General features: G+C 49.4%; 1 protein-coding gene across 1 annotated transcript in view; it reads left to right on the plus strand.

Annotated features, from left to right (window-relative positions):
- The window catches only part of CHRM4 (cholinergic receptor muscarinic 4), a 715882-nt gene extending 693094 nt beyond the window's left edge, over positions 1-22788 (plus strand). Inside the window, exon 2 of the mRNA XM_069623221.1 lies at positions 21176-22788. Coding sequence (XP_069479322.1) covers positions 21176-22662 — 1487 coding nt within the window. The 3' untranslated portion in view covers positions 22663-22788. The remainder of the gene's footprint in view (positions 1-21175) is intronic.
- The last annotated feature ends 1940 nt before the right edge of the window (positions 22789-24728 follow it).

Consider the following 24728-nt stretch of genomic DNA (forward strand, 5'->3'; position numbering starts at 1 on the left):
GGTGTTTCCCAACAACCATGTTGGTATCCATGCTTTACCCAATTTCTGCTCTGGCTTCTCTGAGGTATTTCAGGAGTGCCTCCATGCCAGACTTCCACCCCATCGGCCAGAGGACTGCACTATCGATCTGGAGCCCAATGCCTTGGTTCCGTTTGGACGGGTGTTCGCTCTCACCCAAACCGAGAGACAAGTCCTACGGAGATACTTGGATACCAACATGGAAAATGGTCTCATTCAACCTTCAAAGTCTCCAGCAGGAGCCCCTTTGTTTTTCATTAAGAAGAGAGATTCCACCGATCTTAGACCCTGCATCGACTACAGGGGCCTGAATACAGTGACAGTCCGTGACCGGTATCCTATGCCCCTTATCACGGACATTATTGAGGCGGTGCAAGGTGCTCGAGTTTATACCAAACTGGATCTTCGCAACGCATACCATCTGTTGCGGATTGCCAAGGGTGACGAATGGAAAACCGCGTTTCGTACTCCTCTGGGCCTATTTGAGTATAAGGTTATGCCGTTCGGTTTGGTGAACGCCCCAGCGGTGTTTCAGAGGTTTATGGACCGAATGTTCTCTGACATGCTTTCCATCTCGGTCATCATCTATTTAGATGATATCTTGGTTTTTTCCCCTAACATGAGAGAACACATAACACAAGTACGACGAGTTTTGGAGCGTCTTAAGGTGAACAATCTACTGGTCAAGGAGGAGAAATGCAGATTCGCTGTACCGTCGGTACATTATCTGGGATATGTTCTATCAGAAGGAGGGATCGCCATGGATCCTGACAAGGTACACGTTATTCTTGACTGGCCGGCCCCGACCTCCGTCCGGGAGGTCCAGAGGTTCCTGGGTCTTTCGAATTACTACAGGAGATTCATTCCTAACTTTTCGGAGGTGGTATACCCCATCACCCGCCTACTCAAGAAGACGGCCTATCCCTTTTCCTGGTCTACTGAGGCGGAAAGAAGTTTCTGTCATCTGAAAACCCTCTTTTGCTCTGCCCCGATTCTGCAGCATCCCAACCAAACTCTGTCATTTATTCTGGAGACAGACGCCTCTGCTATAGCTGTCGGAGCAGTGTTGCTTCAGTCCTTTAACAAGGTGGAGCATCCTGTCACCTATCTCTCCAAGACTCTTTCTCCCAGCCAACTCAACTACTCGGTTCTGGAGAAAGAATTGTTAGCGATGAAACTGGCTTGTGAGGAATGGAGGCACCTTCTCATGGGTGCCCGCCATCGGTTCCTCATTCGCACCGATCACAAGAACCTAAAGGCTTTACAGGACATGGAATGTTCAAACTCCAGGCAAGCTAGATGGGCCTACCTATTTCCGCAGTACGACTTCCAGATCACGTACATCCCTGGGTCTCTCAACCGTCTGGCTGACGCTTTATCTCGCAAGGATTCCCACTTGGAAACGGTAGCTGTCAAGTCTGAGCCATTGTTCCACAGAAATCGGATCCTAGCCATGGTGAGTTCTTTTCTTCAGGAGGTCAAGGCTGCTGTTGCGCAAGAGGCTCCTCATATCTCTTTTTCAGCTGATTCCCCTTTCCAAATCAAGGACGGTTGGGTCTTCTACAAGAAGAGGTGGTATATCCCTGAAGGGTCGTTGCGCCGGAAGATCCTTAAATGGTGTCACGACTCACGTCTAGGCGGACACAGAAGCGGAAATGGTACGTTGGAACTTATCTCGAGGTCATTTCTTTGGCCCAACATCAGGAGAGACGTGTTCAACTATGTAAAGACCTGCCCAACTTGTGCCAGAATCAAATATGCCTCGGGGAAGCCCCTAGGACTTCTCACCCAAGTGGAGATACCGACTCGCCCATGGGGACTCATCTCCACGGACTTCATAGTGGAGCTTCCTGAGTCCGAGTCATGCACATGTATCATGGTTACGGTGGACTCTCTAAGCAAGTTAGCCCATTTTTCTCCTCTTCCTGGACTTCCTTCTGCCACCAAGATGGCAGAGACATTTGCCCGAGATATCTTCAAGCTTCATGGCCTCCCCGACAAGATAATATCCGATCGAGGAAGCCAGTACATTTCCAAATTCTGGACGGCTTTGTGTTCTCGATTGGGAGTGGAAAGGGCCCTTTCCTCTGGGTTTCACCCACAGACGAACGGCCAAACGGAGCGACTCAACGCAACCTTGGAGCAGTACTTGCGATGCTTTATTTCCCAGCGTCAAGATAATTGGGTTTCTCTACTCCCTACTGCAGAATTCGTCTACAACAACTCCAGGCACACTGCCACAGGCCTATCCCCTTTTTTTTGTACCTACGGTGTTCACCCGCGTTATCTAATGCCCGAGGTGCCCAGGTTCTCTAACTCTCCGACTGCAGAAGAGGTGCTAAGAAATGTCAAGGAGGCCAGGGACAGTGCATTGCTAAGCTTGACGGATTGTAGACAGCGGAATAAGACTGAAGCCGACAAACATCGCAGGGAAGCACCTTCATGGAAACCCGGGGACAAGGTGTGGTTGTCCACCAGATTCCTTCCCAGATGGACAAAACCTTCTAAACTGTCTCCGCGTTTCTTGGGACCTTTCCCCATCCTCTCCAAGGTCAATCCTGTTGCCTATCGTCTAATACTCTCTCCATCTCTCAGGCACATACACCCTGTCTTTCACGCCTCTCTTCTTAAGCCCTACTACTCTGATCCACATCGCCGGCCTCTCAACCGGAATCTTCCTGTCACTGCTGCCAACCAGGAGGAATACGAAGTTTCTGCCATTCGCGATTCTAGATTTCTTCGTGGCCGGTTGGAATACCTCCTGTCATGGAAGGGCTACCCGGTATCGGAGGATTCATGGGAGCCTGCTTCTCAGATACATGCCCCTCAGCTGTTGGCTAGGTTCCATCGCTTGTACCCGGGTAAGCCCGGGTGGTTGCACTCTAGGGGGGGGCATACTGTCACTCGCAGCCATCGCCGCGACTGGCGATTTCTTCCGCGTTGGAGTTTGAGAGGACGCAGAGGAGGATTACTTTAGTCCTTTTTCTGTGTTCGCTCCGCAGCTCCGAACGCGGGACGCAACGCTGCCGGGAGTATTTAAATCCCCGCCTCCCGGCAGGTCGTTGCGTTGCAACCCCCCTCTGTTGTTTACTTCTCGACTCTGGGTCCTTTGCTCTTCCTCTGCACCTCGCTTTGGAATTTCTCAGGGGTTACTCCCCTTGGATACTTTTCTCCAGGGTTCCGGTTTCTCAGAACACCGTACTTTGTTTCCCATTTCTCTCCGCCGCCTTCCCTGGGCGGCGCTAGCTGTGCCTTTTTCTTTTTTTCTTTTTTTCTCTCTCTCTCTCTCTCTCTCTCTCTCTCTCTCTCTCTCTCTCTCTCTCTCTCTCTCTCTCTCTCTCTCTCTCTCTCTCTCTCTCTCTCTCTCTCTCCCCCTCTCTCTCCCCCCTTGCTCTTTTTGGTCCAGTCAGCGTGGGGTTCCCTTCCGTGCTCCTCCGCAGTGCTTTCCTGGAACATTTTCGACCTCCACTGCAGCCTCCTCAGCTGCTGCCTTCTCCGCCTGCGCTTCAGGCCTACTGCTATTGTTGGACTTGGACATTTAGTGGCCACCCTTCAGTTGTTGGAGATCCTTCGCTTCCTTCTTTTTCATCTGGGAACAACTGGCCTTCGCAGACAAGTCTTGGCACCTCTTATCAGGGTTTTTTCCCCTTTGCGGGTTTTTCCCTGCATTTTCTGGCTTGGTCCCGGAAAGGAGGTCACTGTGCCGCTGTTCTCACCCAGCGGCCACAGTGGCTTCTCTCCGTGACAAGCCCACGCACCAGAAAAAGGAGAGAGACTACCTGGCACGTCGAGGACTGCAAGAAACCATTGACTCGGAAAGCTCAGGTGAGGAGAACGTGGGTACAGGGGAAACTCAGCCAAGGGTACTTGTCAAGTCACAAAAGCAAGGATTATTGTACAAAATTCCAGGGAGAAGTTGGACAGTCCCGTGGAACCAAACCAACTCAAATCTCAATGATCTAAATCAATTGTTAAATTTGTATACATTTTAGCAACAGTGAAATACTCCCAAATATTCTATTACCACCCACCCCTCAAACATGATTGGACAAAACATTTACAAAGAACTTCCATCTTTTCCAAATTCATTCTTTCTCATTGGTCATCGACAATCTTTATGACCATCTTCACATCATATTCGAAGTCCGCCTTTGCTGCGCATTGGTCCGTGGTAGGTTGTGACATCATGGTACAATGAAACATTCACATATAACATCATTCATTACTTAGTAACAGGTGGCCTAGAGCCTTTAACCTTAAGTGTGATTTGCATATGGTTCGATGGGATATTGTAGCAATACGAGGAAGGGCTGAACAAACAGGTTTTCTTTGAACTACAGATTGCAATCTCAACCACCCCACACTCCTGGCTCCTCTTAACACATTCTAATTTATGCGACCATACTACATTATGTACAGCCTCTAGTTTCACCCTGTGAAAACAATTGACCACCAGACACCATGGCTTTGGGCCCCATCTTTATTGCTGGCCCAAACAAATGGTTAACCCCTTCTACGTGACTTCAATGCAATGAGCAAGATTACATCTGTTCCTTGCGGAATTGTTACACCATAACCCTTTGTCCTGCTCGCAGGTTGACCTTCTACTTGATGACTCATGCTTCCTCTGTCAACCCATCCAAACCAGAAAAGCCAGAATGTCCCAGCTGCCTATAACACATCATGTAACTGCTAACTGCAAAGTCCAAATAAACTCACAAAACCACACTGCATGCAGATTTATATAAACTCCTTATTAAGCTTCTTTCATATGCTTCGCTGTGTGATCAAACCTCCTTTTATACATTTCTCTGTGTGTATGTGTTTTAAATGTTATTCCTTCTTTACCGTGGGATCTCAGGACAGGCTCCCCTCTGCATGCACATTGAAACCCTCTCTGTCTCCCAGTTTCCATGTGTTTCAGAGCACCCCGTGTGTAGATCGTGTTGATGTTGCATTGGTAATTTTAACATGGTATCTTTCTATGTGCGTGCAAATCTAATATGTATCAGTCCTTGACAACAGTAACACTAAAAGCAACTTATCCCACCCATAATTAACTACGCTTGATACATATGACATTACAACATTGCGCCCAGTTTGCAGCCACGCCCAGTTATCAATACAGTGCGACCAACATGAACCCCTTGTAATCATAGGGACCCTTCCTCCTAACCAGCCCAACATTCACCCCTTTAGTGAATAGTTTAACTAACAAATAATCCTCTTGGTGATCTACCCTACAACCATCCCTCACACCTGTCCCAATACGGGCATACTCCTCCTCCAACAATCCCTCCTCTCACTGTATCACTGCATAGAATACATCCTGAGACATTTCCGCAGCTTCTTCTCACTGTATCACTGCACGCAATAAATCCCCAGACCTACCAGCATCCTCCTCTCCCTGTATCACTGCATGGGATACATCCGCAGACAGTCCCACCCCCTACTTCTCACTGTATCACTGTATTAAATAAATGATAAGACATTTTCATCCCTCCCTCTGACTATATCACTTTGTAAAATAAATCCCAAGACTTTCCTGCACCCCTCTCTCCCTGCATCACTGCATGGAATACATCTCCAGACATGTCTGCCCCTTATTCCCACTGAATCACTGCATTAAATAAACCGTAACACATTTCCACCCATCCCTCTGACTATATCACTGTGTAAAATAAATCCCCAGACGTTTCTGCACCCTCCTCTCCCTGTACTGCATGTAATACATCCCCAGACATGTCTGCCCCTTATTCCCACTGAATCACTGCATTAAATAAACCATAACACATTTCCACCTCTCCCTCGGACTATATCACTGTGTAAAATAAATCCCCAGACTTTTCTGTACCCTCCTCTCCCTGTATCACTGCATGTAATACATCCCCAGACATGTCTGCCCCTTATTCCCACTGAATCACTGCATTAAATAAACCGTAACACATTTCCACCTCTCCCTCAGACTATATCACTGTGCAAAATAAATCCCCAGAATTTTCTGCACCCTCCTCTCCCTGTGTCACTACATGGAAAACATCCCCAGACATGTGCACCCCCTTCTTCTCACTGTATTGAATGAACCATGAGACAGTGGAGAGTGTAGTGTAGTAAAGTGCTGGGGTGTACTTGGTATGTGTTCAGCCAGGGCGAATTAGGTGGTGTGTGGCTGCATTCTAGTTCTAGGCATGGTGCGGTCGTTGTGTGAGATCAGTAGAATGTGTGCAGCAAGGCCAGTAGAACTTGCGTAGCTGCATTCTGGTGGTTGTCGAGATTGTGAAAGGGATTAAGTGTGCAACTAGGCCGATTTTCATCAAAATATCATTTCATTTCATTTCATGGGGTATAGTTGAGCTTTAAAGACTGTTGAGGTGATCAGGGGGGTGTATAAGTATGTGTGCAGCTAGGCCGAATTAATTGAGGGGTATGGCTGCATTCTATCATTTGTTGGAGCAGAGGGAAGAGTTAGCATATTGTTTTGTTTCAGTGTTTGTGTGGATTTGAGGCAAATTCTGTACCTGACGAGTTTCCAGTGCCTGTACAGGGGATGGTATCTCCCTGGGGGTTGGGCTATTGGGCTCGGTCCTTCCTGTGTTTAGTTGGGTTTGCAATTGCTTATTAGCGTTGTCTGTTGGATGATGACAGCCAGATCTGGCCCGAATCACATTGTTTCAATATAGGTGCTGCAGAGGCCCTTTGTCAGTAGTTCTGCTAGATACATTCCCAGATAGGTAGGATTGGCGAAGATATAAGTGCTAGTATGCCCTCAGTATGATGTTTCACTCAAAGATTTTCAGGTGAGTAAGATCTGCAAGGATGGGTATCTCCTGGCCTGGTAGCATAGTGCATATCTGGATGGAGTAATGATCACGCTCAGCCATTGCATTGGTACATAAGTGCCATTAGTGCTTGGGCTACCACTCTAGCACAGTCAGTCCAGACAATTGGGGGCCAATATCTCTTGGCCTCATAGTGTGGTATATACCTAGTGGAGGAAGGCAATGAATCAGCTCCGTCATGGCAAAGGTACATAAGTGCTGTTATGATTTCCAGATGGGTAAGATTAGCCACGATGGGCGTCATTGATAGAGTTGTGCATATCTGGAGGGGGTGATGATCCAGGTCTGTCATGGCGTAGGTACATAAGTGCTATTAGTGCCTGGGTTACGTGTCTAGCACAGTCGATCCAGATAACTGGAGGTGGATATCTCTTAGCCTTAGAGCCTAGTCTATCCCTGGTGGAGGGAGGCAATGATACATTAGTGCTACTTCGATTCGGATTTCACTTCTAAGGCACTGGCTCCAGGTGGGTGGAGATAGATATCCCCTTGCCTGAGAGTCCATTGAGAGCCCTTATTGGGGGGTTACCAAGCCATTTTCTGGATATGGTGGTAAATCGGGTGGTCAGGGCGCTCCCTTGAGTTTTTAGGGAAAGAGCCAGGATTGGAGGGCCTTCCGGAAAGCCATGTAATATTGGCTGTGTCTAATGCATGGAGGCAGTGAGTTTCACAAAGTTGGCGAGGAGGGAGGGAGGGCTGAGTTCCACAAAGTTGGCGAGGAGGGAGGGAGGGCTGTGCTTGACCTTACGGTGCGAGTTGGGTGGTAAGGTGGAATTTTGTCTTGTAGGAATTTGGGGCCTGCTTTGTGCGCCGCTCGGTGAGTAATAAGCAGGATTTTGAAGATGGCTCTATGTCCTATTGGGAGCCAGGGTATGCTGCAGAAAGTGGGTGAGATGTCCCTTCATCCCAATGCGAGTAGCAGTCTGGTAGCCGAGAGTTGACTCTTTGGAGTTTGTTTAGTTGGTAGGCTGGTGCACCCAGGTAGAGGGAGTTTGGATAATCAAGTATGGACATGACGATGGATATAATTGCAGCCAGTCTATTTGAGTAGGTGAGGTAAGGGAAGATGCGTTTCAGAAGCCTAAGGTGGAAATGACAGAATTTGGATGCATTGTTGATGTGTTGAGACAGAGTTAGGTCCGAGTCCATTGTGCAGCTGCGGTTTTTGACAGTGGTGGTGGTCAGGGGGCCATTGAGGGCACCGAGTGAGGGTGGCCAGAGAGTTGGTTGGGGGAATGGAGCAGTTTTGCTGCATACCATGATCTCCATTTTCCCTGGGTTTAGAAGGAGATGGTTAGTCGTCATCCAGCGGTCAATGTCAGTGAGACATGCTGCTTGGTCAGGGCGAGGATCGGAGGTTGATTTAGGAATTCTCAAGAAGATTTGTGTGTCATCCGCATAGTTATAGCATGTGAGGTTGTGTGAGTGGATGATCCTGAGCAGAGTAGTCATGTAAAGGTTGAATAGAAGGGGAGTGGTTTGCTGTCTGTTAGTTTGGAATGAGCCTTGTATTCCTAGGGAGTGAAATTTGTCAAGAGGATCATTTGGTTAATGGTGTCAACTGCTCCAGAGAAGTCAAAGAGAACAAGTGCTGCACATCCTTCCGAGTCTGCAGTGACTTTGAGGTCATCCCAGATAGAGAACAGGGTAGTTTCTGTTTCATGGCGTGGATGGAACCCTGATTTTGCAGGGTCTAGGAGATTGTTTGATTCTATGAAACCATTGAGCTGTGAGTACGCAGTGCAGTCGATGAGCTTTGCCAAGCATCAGGTGGTGAAAATTAGCCTGTAATTAATTGGTAGGTGAGGGTCGAGGGATGCTTTTTGAGAAGAGGTTTTACATGTGTGGTTTTTAAGAGTTCTGGGAAGTTGCCGAAGGTGAAGGTGTCATTTAGAATGGACCTCACCAGTTCTCCTCCACACGTTTAGGTGAAGATTTCTTTGAGGAGAGAGACGGGACAAGGGTTGAGGGGAGTGCCGGAGAGTCCGTGAATGGATAGTAGTTTCACGAACTCCTCACTCGAGATTTGGTTTGAAAGAGCAGAATCAAGGATTCTCGGGGGGAGGAGGGTTGATTCTTGTAGAGTGGGTTTAGGGTGGGTGGACAGGTTGGAGAGTTTGACATTGAGGGTGGCCGTCCTGTCTAGGGCTGTTTTGGGGAAATGTTCAGAGAGGGAGTTGCAGAGCGTATGTGAGGAGGCAGTCTGGGCTGCGGTGCAGGGCGGGTTCAGGAATTCTGTGATGATCCTGTGGAGGTCTTTGCTGCCGCTATGGCAGTTCTGGATCCTTTCATTACAATAGGCTTTTTTGGCCTTTCGGATCTCTGATTTGTAATTTCTGTGGTGGTGGGTGAATACTGATTTTTTTGCAGTGTTTTGGAAGCTCATCATTTGCACTCAAGTGAACGGTTATTAGTTTGAAGAGCCTTTAGGTGGAGGGTGAACCATTTGGGGGTAGGTCCTTGTGGGGAGGGAGCAGTCTTGGGAGGGGTATGGAGAATGAGTGAGTCATTTAGCCAGGATTCAAAGAGACCTATTGGTAAGATTCTATCAGTGGTCTGGAGTGAGGGGATGGTGCGCAGCAGTGCCTTGGCCAAGTCCAATCGTACCTTCACCTTGTTCCAGCATTTGAACTGAGATGCAGGGGTAGAGGAGGCCTTGGGGGTAGTGGCGGTGTAAGGAGAGAGAAAGGTATGGCAGAGTGGTCTGTCCAGATGAGGGGTTAAGGGGTGGACATGGAGATGAGGTCAGAAGAGCTGAAAATGGCGCTGAGGGTGTGGCCAGAAGTAAGCGTGGGTCCAGTGACATGCTGGGTGAGATTGAGTGCCTCTAGGCTGTCAACCAGGAGTAGAGTCATGGAGTTGTTGGGCATGTCAAACCGGATATTGAAGTCTCCCAGTAGGGTGAGTGCAGGGTGGTTAACTAAAGTGGCTGCTAGTGAGTCTCATAGGCTGTTGGCGAAATGTCTGTCATATCCGGGGGGGGCCTGTAAACGAGTAGGAAGCTGTGTGAGAGAGTAGGGAGGAGAGAGGGTTTGACTGGAAAAGATTTGCAGTTAGCCGTGCTGGGTTGTGTTTCAGTGGAGGTGATAGAGATGTGTGCTTTGTGAAGGATGGCTAGAACGTCTATTGTGGGTGATGGGTGAGTAGTCGGGTGGGAATGCTTTGTTAGTGATAGGCTTGCAGAGGCATTGTTAGGGGGGGCTGAGGGAGCTATAGCTACAAGCAGTCTTCTGGTTCTAGCCCCAGATAGAAACTCAGGGGGTACAATCAAAAGGCTAGCTAGCCCGAGTCCCAACAGTCCCAACATTAGTGCTGCACCAGATCTTTTCCAGACCTAGCAACACCCCTGGGTTTGAGGTTGTCCAAGAACCAGATTCTGTGATGAAGATAATATCAGGATTGTGTGAGGTTAGGAGATCATAGATGCTGTGTCTGTTTTTGGCCATAGAGTGGGTATTGAAAGGGAGGCGGTGGCTTTGTGAGAGGTAGTGGGGGCAATGTCCTTCTGGGTGTCCGGGGTTGGCAGGGCTGGGATGGTCAGAGTCACTGGTAGCTTGGTGGTGCTTGTGGGGAGATGGGCGATTGGGTCAATGATGTCAGAGGTGGTCAGGGGAGGAATACTGTAATTGGGTGTGTAGAGGGACGTGGGTGGTTCAGGACCAGGAAGAGAGGGTGGGCAGGGCAGGTCTTCGACAGAGTAGTGGCGTGGGATGGGCGGTTTGATTGGTAGAAAATGCAGGGCTGGCCAGGCGTGTAGAGTTGAGGGCGAGGGGCACCATCTACCTCTGAGTTCTGTGCATTTGGGTGCTGAGGGAGTATGTGAGAGGGTGATTGGTCTGCGGGGAAGGGAGTTGAGGCGATGGTTCGGGAAAGGGCAAGACGTGTCAAGCTGGGAGAAGGGCATGGGGTGGCCTGGGTTGACCGTCTGGTAGTGGTCATGTGGTGGAGAGGGTGGGAGGTCGGTGGGCAATGCTTGCTGAGGCAGGAGTGGTCTGGTCAAGGGAGGTGAGGGCAGCACCGGAGATGGAGGTAGGGTAGGCCTTGGCAGGTGTGGGGTAGGGTGTAAGCTGTCACAGAACCCCTGGGATTCCTCCGGGATGGTTTTGGAGAGAGTGTGGAACAGGTCAAAAGTGTATGCAAGGGAGGGTGTGTGGTTGGAGGGTGTGGGAGGAGAGGCGGGGCAATTGGGCTGAGGGGGGCTCCCCTCTTATAAGAGATAGATTGAAAGTGATGTATGGTGGTACTTGTGGTTGTAGCTGTGGGGGTGAGAGAGTGTGTTCCCGAAGGCAGGCCGAGGATTGATCTGGCAGTGGGGCAATGTTTTCTGGAGCGCCAGAAGGCTCCTCTAGCCTGAGAGTTGGACTCTGGCCAATGGGAAGCTTTGGGCGGGAGAAGGCCTTCCACCTGGGGAAGCGGAGTTGGGAAGTGGGAGAGTGGGAGGGGGTTCCCACGGGTTGCTGAGATCGGTGCAAGCATAAGTTGTTTCTGGGAGCGCCAGAGTGCCACTCTGGCCTGAGATTTGGAGGGTGGGTGCTGAGAGGATGTGGGAGGCTGTAAGTTATCTGGGAAGGTGGGTGGGAAACACAGTTTGGAAATAAGGGGAGGGTCCGCTGAGGTAGTTGGGAGGGGGGGGAGGCCATTGGGTGAATCATGGTGGGCCAGAGTGCTCCTCTCGCCTGAGAGTTGGAGTGGGGGTGCTGAGAGGATGTGGGAGGCTGCAAGTTCTCTGGGAGGGTGGGTGGGAAAGATGGTTTGAAAATAAGAGGAGGGTCAGTGGTGGTAGTTGGGAGGGGGGAAGGCAGTGGGTGAATCATGGTTGGCCAGAGAGCTCCTCTGGTCTGGGAGTTGGAAGGTGTGTAATGAGTGGTGGTGGCATAGGGTCAGTATGTGTGTGGGCTTCAAGTGGAGGGGGTCGGAGGTGAAAAGGTTTGGTGGGGTGTAAGGTGGGTTCAGGAATGAGGGTGCAGGGGTGAAGGCTGTAGGTCAGATGGGGTGTATTCCGGAATGTCTGAGAGCTCCTCACGTATGTGAGTAGGGTAGTGTGTGGTGAGAGGCGGTGTGTCTGAGGGATTCTGGGTGAGTGTGGTACTGGGTTCAAGATAGAGGGTATGAGGGTGACGGGTGAAGGGCCGATGGGGTGTATTCTCGAATGTCTGAGAGCTCCTCTTGTATGTGAGTAGGGAGATGTGTGTGAGAGGAGTTCTGTGTCAGAACGATTCTGGGTGAGTGTGGTACTGGGTTCAAGAATGAGGGTGTGAGGGTGACTGGTGGGGGCCAGGTGTGGTGTGTTCTAGAATGCCTGAGAGCTGCTCTTGTATGTGAGTGGGGAGGTGTGTGGTGAGTGGCAGTGTTTGCGTGAGTGAGTCTGCGTGAGTCTGGTTCTAATAGACGGAAAATGGTGTGGTGGTAGAGATCATGGTTGTCCGTGTATCCGGCTAGAGTGTGTGCTGATCGCCAGGGCCATGTAAGGGTGTGGCTGGAAGGTGGGCGGATGGAGGGACTGGGACCTTCTGAGGTTGAGATACTACTGTAGATGGGAAAGGCTAGATTTGAGAGAGTCCGATCAGTGCGTGAAGACACTCAGTTTCGAGAAAACAGCTGCTAATATAAGCAGCTAGATTAGACACAGCATCAGAAAGTATAACTGTTTGAGTTGAGATACCTGGCTATTGGGAAGGTGCCCAGATATAAGATAGCAGCAGTAAATATAAACAGTCAAAGTTGAGACACCAGCAACAACTTTAAATTGCTGGATTTGGGATACCAGGCTATTGGGAGAAAGAGCGTCCATATCCGAGACAAACAGCAGCAAGAGTGAAAAACAACCCATCTAGTGTACTGAATTGGGACTACAGCAGCAGACACATACACTGCCAACACTGGGACAGCTGGCTAATGGGAGAAAGCGCTCAAACGTTGAGACACAAGTAGTGGGTTTAGACAGCTAGATTGTTAAGTAGGGTCACAAGAGTGGCAGGGTTTTAACGGAGATAGGACTGGAAGGAGAAACGCCCAGAATGGGGACACAATAGTAAATGCGAACACACCAAGGTATGGGCCACCTGAATAGAGGGAGAAAGAGCTCAAAATGGGGGCAAAACAGTGAAAGCAGTAATACCTAGATTTGGGACACCTGGATAGAGGGAGAAAGGCCTAATATGGGGGCACAACAATGAATACAGAAACGCCTAGCTTTGGGATACTTGGACAGAGGGAGAAGCACCTAAAATGGGGGCACTACAGTAAATGCAGAAACACCTAGATTTAGGATACCCGGATGGAAGGAGAAAGCACCTAAAATGGGGGCACAACAGTAAATGCAGTAATACCTATATTTCGGACACCTGGATAGAGGGATAAATGCCTAAAATAGGGGCACAACAGTAACTGCAGAAACACCTAGATTTGGGATACCAGGATAGATCGAGAAACGCATAAAATACGGGGCACAACCATAAATGCAGTAACACCTGGACATGGGATACCTGGAAAGAGGGAGAGGCGCCTAAAATGGGTGCCCAACAGTAAAAGCAGTAATGTCTAGATGTTGGACACCTGGATAGAGGGAGAGGTGCCTACAATGGGGGCACGACAGTAACTGCAGAAACACATAGATTTGGGACACCTGGATAGATGGAGAGGGTTTTAAATGGGAACACAACAGTAACTGCAGTAAACATCTAGATTTGGGATACCAGGATAGAGAGAAAAACACCTAAAATGGGGGCACAACAGTAAATGCAGTAACACCTGGATATGGGATACCTGGAAAGAGGGAGAGGCGCCTAAAATGGGGGCGCAACAGTAAATGCAGAAACACCTAGATTTAGGACACCTAGATAGAGGGAGAGATGCCTAAAATGGGGCACAACAGTAAATTCAGAAACACCTAGATTTGGGATACCAGGATAGAGGTAGAGATGACAAAAAGGGGGCACAACAGTAAATGCAAAGACACCTAGATATGGGATAGCAAGATAAAGGGAGAAATGCCTGAAATGGGGGTGCAACAGTAAATGCAGAAATGCCTAGATTTGGGAAACCTGGATAGAGGGAGAGACGCCTAAAATGTGGGCACAACAGTAACTGCAGAACCCCCTAGATTTGGGATACCTGGATAGACGGAGAAAGTGCCAAAAATGGGAGCACAGCAGTAAATTCAGAAACACCTAGATTTGGGACACCTGGATAGAGGGAGAGATGCCAAAAAGGGGGCACAACAGTAACTGCAGAACCCCCTAGATTTTGGATACCTGGATAGATGGAGAAAGTGCCAAAAATGGGAGCACAACAGTAAATGCAGTAACACCTAGATTTGGGATACCAGGATAGAGGGAGAGATGCCAAAAAGGGGGCACAACAGTAAATGCAAAGACACCTAGATATGGGATAGCAAGATAAAGGGAGAAATGCCTGAAATGGGGGTGCAACAGTAAATGCAGAAATGCCTAGATTTGGGAAACCTGGATAGAGGGAGAGATGCCTAAAATGTGGGCACAACAGTAACTGCAGAACCCCCTAGATTTGGGATTCCTGGATAGACGGAGAAAGTACCAAAAATGGGAGCACAACAGTAAATTCAGAAACACCTACATTTGGGATACCAGGATAGAGGGAGAGATGCCAAAAAGGGGGCACAACAGTAAATGCAAAGACACCTAGATATGGGATAGCAAGATAAAGGGAGAAATGCCTGAAATGGGGGTGCAACAGTAAATGCAGAAATGCCTAGATTTGGGAAACCTGGATAGAGGAAGAGACGCCTAAAATGTGGGCACAACAGTAACTGCAGAACCCCCTAGATTTGGGATACCTGGATAGACGGAGAAAGTGCCAAAAATGGAAGCACAACAGTAAATTCAGAAACACCTAGATTTGGGATACCAGGATAGAGGGGGAGATGCCAAAATGGGAGCACAACAGTAAATGCAGTAACACCTAGATTTGGGATACCTGGAAAGAGGGAGAAATGCCTAAAATAGGGGCCCAAACGTAAATGCAGTACCACCTGGATAGGGGATACTTGGAAAGAGGGAGAGGCGTCTAAAATGGAGGCACAACAGTAAATGCAGTAATACCTCGATTTGGGACACCTGGATAGAGGGAGAGATGCCTACAATGGGGGCACAGCAAAACAAAGAGGTGATGGCTGGAAGGTTTAGACTGAATCTAAACCACTGGCATTGCTCGGGGCAACCCTCCAGACCATCGTTCTTCGCTGCCAAGCCATTACAGAAGGGGAAAGACCATATGCAAATCAGGCTTGGCCCCACCCCAAAAGGGGCAGTCCAGCCCGAACTGCTAGGTCACATCCCTTATGCACGAGACCACAAGCATCCCCAAACATGTTTCGCCCTTGTTGGGGCTCATCAGTGAGGAGTAGCTTGGGTTTCTAGGCCCAGCAGGCACGGGACCCAGGTCTGGGCATACCCGTCCCACTCGGGGTGACAAAGCAAAAATAAAGAGGTGATGGCTGGAAGGTTTAGACTGAATCTTAACCACTAGCATTGCTCGGTGCAACCCTCCAGACCATCGTTCTTAGACCTGCCAAGCCAATACAGAAGGGGAAAGACCATATGCAAATCAGGCTTGGCCCCACCCCAAAAGGGGCAGTCCAGCCCAAACTGCTAGGTCACATCCCTTCTGCACGAGACCACAAGCATCCTCAAACATGTTTCGCCCTTGTTGGGGCTCATCAGTGAGGAGTAGCTTGGGTTTCTAGGCCCAGCAGGCACGGGACCCACGTCTGGGCATACCCGTCCCACTCGGGGTGACAAAGCAAAAATAAAGAGGTGATGGCTGGAAGGTTTAGACTGAATCTTAACCACTAGCATTGCTCGGGGCAACCCTCCAGACCATCGTTCTTCGACCTGCCAAGCCATTACAGAAGGGGAAAGACCATATGCAAATCAGGCTTGGCCCCACCCCAAAAGGGGCAGTTCAGTCCAAACTGCTAGGTCACATCCCTTCTGCACGAGACCACAAGCATCCCCCAAACATGTTTCGCCCTTGTTGGGGCTCATCAGTGAGGAGTAGCTTGGGTTTCTAGGCCCAGCAGGCACGGGACCCAGGTCTGGGCATACCCGTCCCACTCGGGGTGACAAAGCAAAAATAAAGAGGTGATGGCTGGAAGGTTTAGACTGAATCTTAACCACTAGCATTGCTCGGGGCAACCCTCCAGACCATCGTTCTTCGACCTGCCAAGCCATTACAGAAGGGGAAAGACCATATGCAAATCAGGCTTGGCCCCACCCCAAAAGGGGCAGTCCAGCCCAAACTGCTAGGTCACATCCCTTCTGCACGAGACCACAAGCATCCCCAAACATGTTTCGCCCTTGTTGGGGCTCATCAGTGAGGAGTAGCTTGGGTTTCTAGGCCCAGCAGGCACGGGACCCACGTCTGGGCATACCCGTCCCACTCGGGGTGACAAAGCAAAAATAAAGAGGTGATGGCTGGAAGGTTTAGACTGAATCTTAACCACTAGCATTGCTCGGGGCAACCCTCCAGACCATCGTTCTTCGACCTGCCAAGCCATTACAGAAGGGGAAAGACCATATGCAAATCAGGCTTGGCCCCACCCCAAAAGGGGCAGTTCAGTCCAAACTGCTAGGTCACATCCCTTCTGCACGAGACCACAAGCATCCCCCAAACATGTTTCGCCCTTGTTGGGGCTCATCAGTTAGGAGTAGCTTGGGTCTCTAGGCCCAGCAGGCACGGGACCCACATCTGGGCATACCCGTCCCACTTGGGGTGACAAAGCAAAAACAAAGAAGTGATGGCTGGAAGGTTTAGAATGAATCTTAACCACTGGCATTGCTCGGGGCAACCCTCCAGACCATCGTTCTTCGCCTGCCAAGTCATTACAGAAGGGGAAAGACCATATGCAAATCAGGCTTGGCCCCACCCCAAAAGGGGCAGTCCAGCGTGCACTGCTAGGTCACATCCCTTCTGCACGAATCCACAAGCATCCCCAAACATGTTTCGCCCTTGTTGGGGCTCATCAGTGAGGAGTAGCTTGGGTCTCTAGGCCCAGCAGGCATGGGACCCACGTCTGGGCATACCCGTCCCACTCGGGGTGACAAAGCAAAAACAAAGAGGTGATGGGGACACAACAGTAACTGCAGAAACACCTAGATTTGGGACAACTGGATAGAGGGAGGGACACCTAAATGGGGGCAGAACAGTAACTGCAGAAATACCTAGATTTGGGACACCTGGATAGAGGGAGAGACGCCTATATGGCGGCACAATAGTAACTGCAAAAACACCTAGATTTAGGTCACCTGGATAGAGGGAGAGATGCCAAATGGGGGCACAACAGTAACTGCAGAAACACCTAGATTTGGGATACCTGGATAGAGGGAGAATCACTACATAATATGTCTATTGCTTCCCCTCACTGTATCACAGGATGCAATAAATCACCAGATCTCCCCACCTTCTGCTCTCGCTGTATCACTGCATGGAATATATCTCCAGACCTTTCCATCCCCTCCTCTCACTATATCACTGCATGCAGTAAATACCCAGGCCTTTCTTCCTCATCCTCCTACTGTTTACTGCATGAAATACATGCATTTCCATATCTTACGCTCGCTGTATCATGCCATGCAATAAATCACCAGATCTCCCCACCCTCAGCTCTCGCTGTATCATTATGTCGAATATAGCCCCAGGCATTTCCATACCCTCCGCTCACTATATGACTGCATGCAATAAATGGCCAGATCTTTAAACTCCCTTCTCTCACACTTTCACTGCATGGAAAATATCTCCACACATATCAAACCCTCCTCTCACTGTATCACTGCCTAAAATGCACCCCCAGACATGGCCACCCCTCATCTCATTGCATCACAGCCTGGGGTTGGAGCAATCCTAGCAGCACCAGCCTTGAGCTGATTTCATGGAATGTCTATGTCAGGGTAAAATTGTTCTGGGAGAATTCCTCTTGGGTGGGAGTCCACAAATTGTACATGTTTCAGGAGACCATGGCAACCTCTCGTTTTGTTCTAGAGGGATACAATACTTTTATGAGTCCAACTGTTGAAGGGCAGTTGGGCCGGCCTGGGGGAGGGGGGGTGGCTGGCGGTGGCCCTAGATTATAATGTTACGATGAAGTGTGAATTATTCCACTCAGAATGGCTAGTGGTGCTTCTGTAAACCCCAAACTCATTTCAACCCTCTATTCTGCTAATTAATATGTATTGGAAGCCAAATGGTGTTGGAGTCTATTCAGGCTAGTCTTGTTGCACTTTTTGAGGGTTAGTTCATTGGGGGAAACAGCAATCTTATTATTTTGGGAGGAGACTACAATGCAAACTGTGCAGAGGTATCTGTTTACAATGGTCCAGATCTATCCCCTCTTATATACATGGTGGCGTACAAAGAGGGATTAGCTGGGATCGGTTTCTTGGGGATTGGGGTATGAGTCACCTGGAGTGTGAGTCATCTACTGAACTTCCGGTCTATACTTGGCATAGGGGTCCTAGACGTTCTAGGATTTATTATTTTTATATATCCTCAGGGCAAAATTGTGTCCCGTCATCCCTTACAGATCGAGTCCTGGGTGATCATTTATTATTGTCGTTCGCCCTTGATCTTGTCCTCACAAATTTTGATTTGAGATCTGATCTTGCGTGTCTATCAGCAGCCAGACGAGGGCTTGTCCTTAAATGGAACCGTGGGACGGTTAGGAGGTTTACCAAACTCCTGACTAATACACTCATGAACCATGGACATAGAGATTATCAGATCAAGTTCTGGGGGGCACTGGGGACGGGGGGTGATAATGATCCATACAAGATTATTATGGATTGTTTGAGAACAACACTACATAGGAAATCTCGGGGTTGCAGAGGTGAGGCTAGGCACATATGTGATGACAGAATTATGGAGTCGAAGGAACTAAAACGTGGTTTTATTAAAGAAGCAGAGTTTGACCTCAGCCGAACATATCATGACGAGGAAGAGGGTGTGTCAAAAATACAAGAACTTAGTTATATCACTGAAGATGGATTTACATGTGAAGGACAATCAGTCCATTTTGCAACAACTATGCAATGGCAGGGAAGGCACATTGTGGGCCACTATTAATCGCACTTTGGGATTAAAGGGGATCTCTATGGATTCCCTGATTACAAAACACACCTGGGTTGATTTTTATGAGACGAAATACCTCTTACCTGAAGCTTTTACTCAATATAAAGATCCTTCTTTGGGTCCAATCAGTTGGGGCACTTGCCCATGGGATTAAGATGACATAATCTGGGCTATAGACCATTTTAAACTTTCACAGGCTCCTGGTCCGGATGGCATCCCTCTTTTTCTTTTGAAAGACTCTCCTTCTGTCTGGGCAGCTCTTTTAAAACCCATGTTTGATATTAATTACAGTATAAAGAAGTCTCAAACTCTGTCTCGATTTCAGGTGGGCTTTAGGAAGCAACTGGGGACCTCCCTTAATGCAACCATTCTTGCCCATCTACTGCCTGATACATCCCCAGACATTTCCATCCATTACTCCCACGGCATCCCTGCATGGAATACCTGCCAATATATTTCCATTACTGCCTGGAACAGATCCTCAGACCTTTCCATCAACCCTCTGACTGCATGGCAGGAAGCCCACGCCCTTGCATTTCCAGCCCTCCGACTCAGCTTACCACTCCATGAAATAAAGAATAGTCAGGTGATATTCACAGAGGCAGCTTCTCTCTGCCCTTAACTTGGTTGGCGGGCCGTTACCAGCAAGGTCGGTTCAATGTTGAGTTGAAAATATCGCCATTATCATCCATGTAGATCGCACACTGGTGATAAGGGCTCATTTGAATTAAAAATAAAGAAAATAGAAATCTTGCGCTGTGCTGCCTGTGGCTGTACTTTTAAACTTCGTTTTCCTTGTTGAGGACCATGACGTCATCAGGAATGAAAAGGGACTTCAGGATTATGATATAGCTTCGGAGATCAACCTTGTTTTTATTCAAATGAGCCCTTAGCACCCGGCTGTGATCTGTGTAGGTGCTAATGGGCCTCGTGGGAGAATAGAAGGCAGGAGAAGAGAGGGCGTCTGGGGGGCACATACTGAGCTCCACTCAGGTTGCTCGGAACATGAGCTTATACCAGTGAATACAGTCCAAGCTTCCTGATTGGCCAGCACACCCTTCCAAGCTTCCTGATTGGCCAGCACACCCTCCCAGGGTGCAAATGCACAGTATTTCTACCCTTCTTTGCCTTGTGTCACTGAATTCAATATAGACAACCCGAAGACATCCCTAACTTTACATCTCATTGTATCATTCTGTGGAATGAAGAACACTCCAAATCAGGCCCAAGTAGGGTGGCCCGTATTTTGCAGGACTGTCTCATTTTGGAGGATTTTGTCCCGTGCTGGACAGGGAAACGTCTGACTTTGTTTGTTAAGCGTTTCAACCCAGGCCTCCATTGTGTCGCTGCCGATCGACCGTGCTGCTGTCTCTTCGCCCGATGTGCTGACTGTTAACGCTCTGACACCCGGCTTAATTCCAATGCTAATGTTTTGCTCGTGGGATTGTGATGGTCATGTTTACAGTTAAAAAACGGGACCATCACACTGGGTGTTAGAGCATTACCAGTCACGCAGCAATTGCTTAAATAACAATTGGGGCCGGGCCAAAGGAGAACGATGCCGGGACGTCATTGTGGGAAAGTGTCCCGCAAAATGATTTGAGAAAGTTTGCTACCATAAGCCCAAGCCTCAATCTCTTGTAGCCATGCAAGATGACAAGGTCTGATTTGCCCAGAGGTTGGGGATGTTGGCAATCATATGTCTACGGCAATATTTTAATGACTTGTGAACGCAGTGTTTAATGTGATCAATGCAGAACATGGCCGGTCACAAATGTACAAATACAGGATCTAGTTGGAGCGAAATGCAGAGAATGCAGACTTAAGTGATGCACATTATTGTTGAAGAAGGATGTGGCAGATGTAGAATGTGGCCTTGTCAGAAAGTGGCAGACGCAGAATGTTACAAATAAAGAATGTGGCCAATGCCACCTGTTACCAATCAGGAATGTGATGAGTGTAACCAATGCTGAATGTGGTGGTTGCAGAATCTGGTGAATGCAGCATTTTACACAGGCTGCACGAGATTGACGTTGATTGCGGCTGATGCAAAATGTTCCCCAATCAGAACACGGTCAATTCAATATGTCTCAGTAGGTGACTGCTGCAGATTGAGAGCGAAGAAAAATGTGATCCATGTTAAATGTTACATAGACAATGCTGAGATGTCAAATACCTGTGATAAGATACTAAAATCTTCTCCCTTTTTTTCACAGATTCGCTGAACAACATCTCAGTCCCGCGCTGGCAGGGGAAGATGGACAACCACACGGAAGACAACAACACTGGTGCTGGGAACACAACAGCAGTGTCCTTCCAAGAGACTTACGCGCAGTACAAAACAGTGGAGCTGATCTTCATTGCCACCGTCACAGGATCCCTGAGCCTGGTCACTGTGGTGGGCAACATCCTGGTCATGCTGTCAATCAAGGTCAATCGGCAGCTGCAGACTGTCAATAACTACTTCCTGTTCAGCTTGGCATGCGCTGACCTCATCATCGGTGTCTTTTCCATGAACCTGTACTCGGTTTACATCATCAAGGGTTACTGGCCACTGGGGCCCGTGGTGTGTGACCTCTGGCTGGCTTTGGACTACGTGGTGAGTAACGCCTCGGTCATGAACCTGCTCATCATTAGCTTTGACCGCTACTTCTGTGTTACCAAGCCGTTGACCTACCCGGCGAGGCGGACAACCAAGATGGCCGGTCTGATGATTGCTGCTGCATGGATCCTGTCGTTCGTTCTCTGGGCTCCGGCCATCTTATTCTGGCAGTTTATCGTTGGCGAGAGGACAGTCCCCGATGGAACATGCTCCATTCAGTTCCTTTCTAACCCAGCGGTGACGTTCGGCACAGCCATTGCCGCCTTCTACCTGCCTGTTGTTATCATGACTGTGCTGTACATACACATCTCCTTGGCCAGCAAGAGCCGGGTCAGGAGAAATAACCCAGAGGTTAAAACAGCTAAGAAATCAAAGCCGTTCTCCTTCTTTAAAACCTCCTTAAGCAAGCAGACCAAAAACAACTCTCCCAAGAGGACAGTGGTGGCGGTGCCAGAGGAGGTCGGGAATGGCAACGTTGAAGAGAAGCCCTTGGCTGAGGCAGAGCCCATAGGGCAGCCCGAGGAGAAGGAAACCTCTAATGACTCCAGCACAGCAAGCATCACACAGAACACAAAAGAGAAGACGCTGGAGGAGAGCCAGCTACCAGTGCCAAAGCAGAGTCCGACACACCCTCGCATGAACCCAGCATCCAAGTGGTCCAAGATCAAGATTGTCACTAAGCAAAGTGGCAGTGAGTGCATCACAGCCATCGAGATTGTGCCAGCGGATGGGGCCGCCAGAGGCCCCAATGTCCTGCCGAACAGTGGCCCAGCTAACGTGGCCCGCAAATTTGCGAGCATAGCCCGGAACCAGGTGCGAAAGAAACGCCAGATGGCAGCCAGGGAGAAGAAGGTCACTAGGACCATCTTCGCCATTTTGCTAGCCTTCATCATCACTTGGACGCCATATAATGTCATGGTCCTCATCAACACCTTCTGCCAGACCTGTGTGCCAGACACAGTGTGGTCCATCGGCTACTGGCTCTGCTACGTCAACAGCACTGTAAATCCAGCCTGCTATGCCCTCTGCAATGCCACCTTCAAGAAAACCTTCAAGCACCTGCTGATGTGCCATTATCGCAACGTCCGCACGGCTAGGTAGGCCTCCAGCGGCCCATCGCTTAGTGAGAAGTCCTGCAACATGGTCACCACCAAGTCTTGTTTCAGGGACTAACATCGGGCGAGAGAGAAAGATGGAGGGAACTGAGGAGTCCCCTCTATTTTCCTCCCCCCCACAAATGCACATAGACTGTGCCTAAGTGTTTGGCGGCGTATGAAGAAGGCAATAGTAAGGTTTAATCCTTTGGTTCTTGGCACTCAAGACATTGTCACAGATATGTTTGGAAACATGTTGGTCTCCACCTCCTCTTAGAACATGTGGGAGCACCGGTGTGAGGGAGAAAGAGAACCCTAGCCAGAAGTCACTAATGCTACATTGGCCTAGCATGCCATTACTAGGTAAAAGTCTGACGCGCTCGCCAGGCGCTTCCTGCCCCCTCTCTTCCAACTGACACTGAACGGTTCCTATATTCACATTGTTACGCGGGTACCTCCCCTCGTCATGGGCCAAGACTGCTGTGTCACAGAGACACCTATCATGATCTCGAAGGGGCCCGGACACAGAAGAAGCCATCTTGGGATGTGCCGTTTCTTCCTCTAGCCCCCACTGCGACTTCCGAATTCCAAACGAGAGATAGGGCCCGCACACATAACGAGTGCGCGTACCTTGTAATCCGTGCCCCTCCCTGCTTGAGGTAACACAACAATATCATATCCCCTGACATCTTCTCAAGAGATGGGGGCAGGAGGCCTACTGAACCGTGGACGCAAACAATGGAACTTTCTGGAATGCTGTTGGGCAGTTCGCCTCAATTCTCTGTTTCTGGTCAATGTCACCCAGAACCCTTCATCGTATACCACAGCACCAGAAGATGAGCATCCCTTAGCACAGGTGCCCCTGCACTGGTTCGAACCCGCACCAACCCCATATCCAAGGAGCAAGTGCAGAAGTTTGCCTGGTACTAAGGGACATTGCCTGGCAAGCTGGAAGGGGAGTACCATCGAACTGAACCAGGCTGTGGCACCGATTTCAGTATTCCGGGATCACGTGTGTGTAAAATAGGCTTTTCTGGTTCACAAAGGAAGGTTTGAACCAGACCAGATACTGGCTTGAATAGGTAACTCGTCCACCGAGGTCTGCAACGTCTTTGGGGGTGCCGTCGTAGGAAGAGCTCAAGATGCTCCCACAAGACTTACTTGCAATGGATTAAACGGATAACGCTGGAACATCAGTAGGCGAGCGACAGCTTCTGGGCCATGCCCTAGACTGAAGCCCACTCAGGGCAGCCCACAAAGCTCTCATAGTGTCCGCATCAGACTTTATGTTCGGTTGTGCTCCCAGCCCACACCAAAGCTTAGCTTTGGCACCTACCGGGCACCAATTGTAGTGCCATGCTGGGGTCATTAGCCACGCCACAACTGAAGCTTTAATGTGGTCCTTGCCAGGCCTAGTGTTATGCTACAGTCCCTGTTCATCCAAGTCTACTGCTGTGCTGCAGTCCTCTCCTAATGTGGGGCACGCCCTTGTTGTGCTGTAGCCTTCACCAGGGTCAGGTCTCATGCACTTCCATAGACCTAGCCAGATTCAGTGTTTTTCTGTGGTCCTCGCCCATGCCAAGAGTCCCAGGACCCTAGCCAGGCGTGGGACTATGATGCAACACTGACCCACACGAGACTTGGGGCTCCACTATAGACTAGTGCTACTCTGAAGAATTGCGACGCCTGAGCGTCTTGTTGAATGGGGCCTAGCCACGCTGCGTGCTCTCCCGCAGCCGTGTAGGACGCCAGCGTCCCGGCCGGCTCTTCAGCTCTGTACACGATTCCCCTTGTTCTCCTTGTCATGTTTACTATAGCGTTCCTCAGCATGCAGGGTTCAGTGTGACCAGTGTATACGATACAGCCACACCCGGCTACCCCTCAGTTCCAGAAAACACACACAAAGTTCTTCCAGTCACAGCTGCTCCAGCTCCCCCAAGCGGCGCCGCCCACCAAGAACTAAGAGAACGACCTACTTGAGTGCTCGCTCACTCCTGACTTCCAAGTCCTGGGGCGGGAGGGCACAAGGGAAGAAGAGTGGAGGGGGAACTTATTGGCCAAGGCATGGGGAAG

This window comes from Ambystoma mexicanum, chromosome 11 (assembly GCF_040938575.1).
Source record: "Ambystoma mexicanum isolate Mex_15411 chromosome 11, UKY_AmexF1_1, whole genome shotgun sequence".
In the NCBI taxonomy this organism is placed as follows: domain Eukaryota; kingdom Metazoa; phylum Chordata; class Amphibia; order Caudata; family Ambystomatidae; genus Ambystoma; species Ambystoma mexicanum.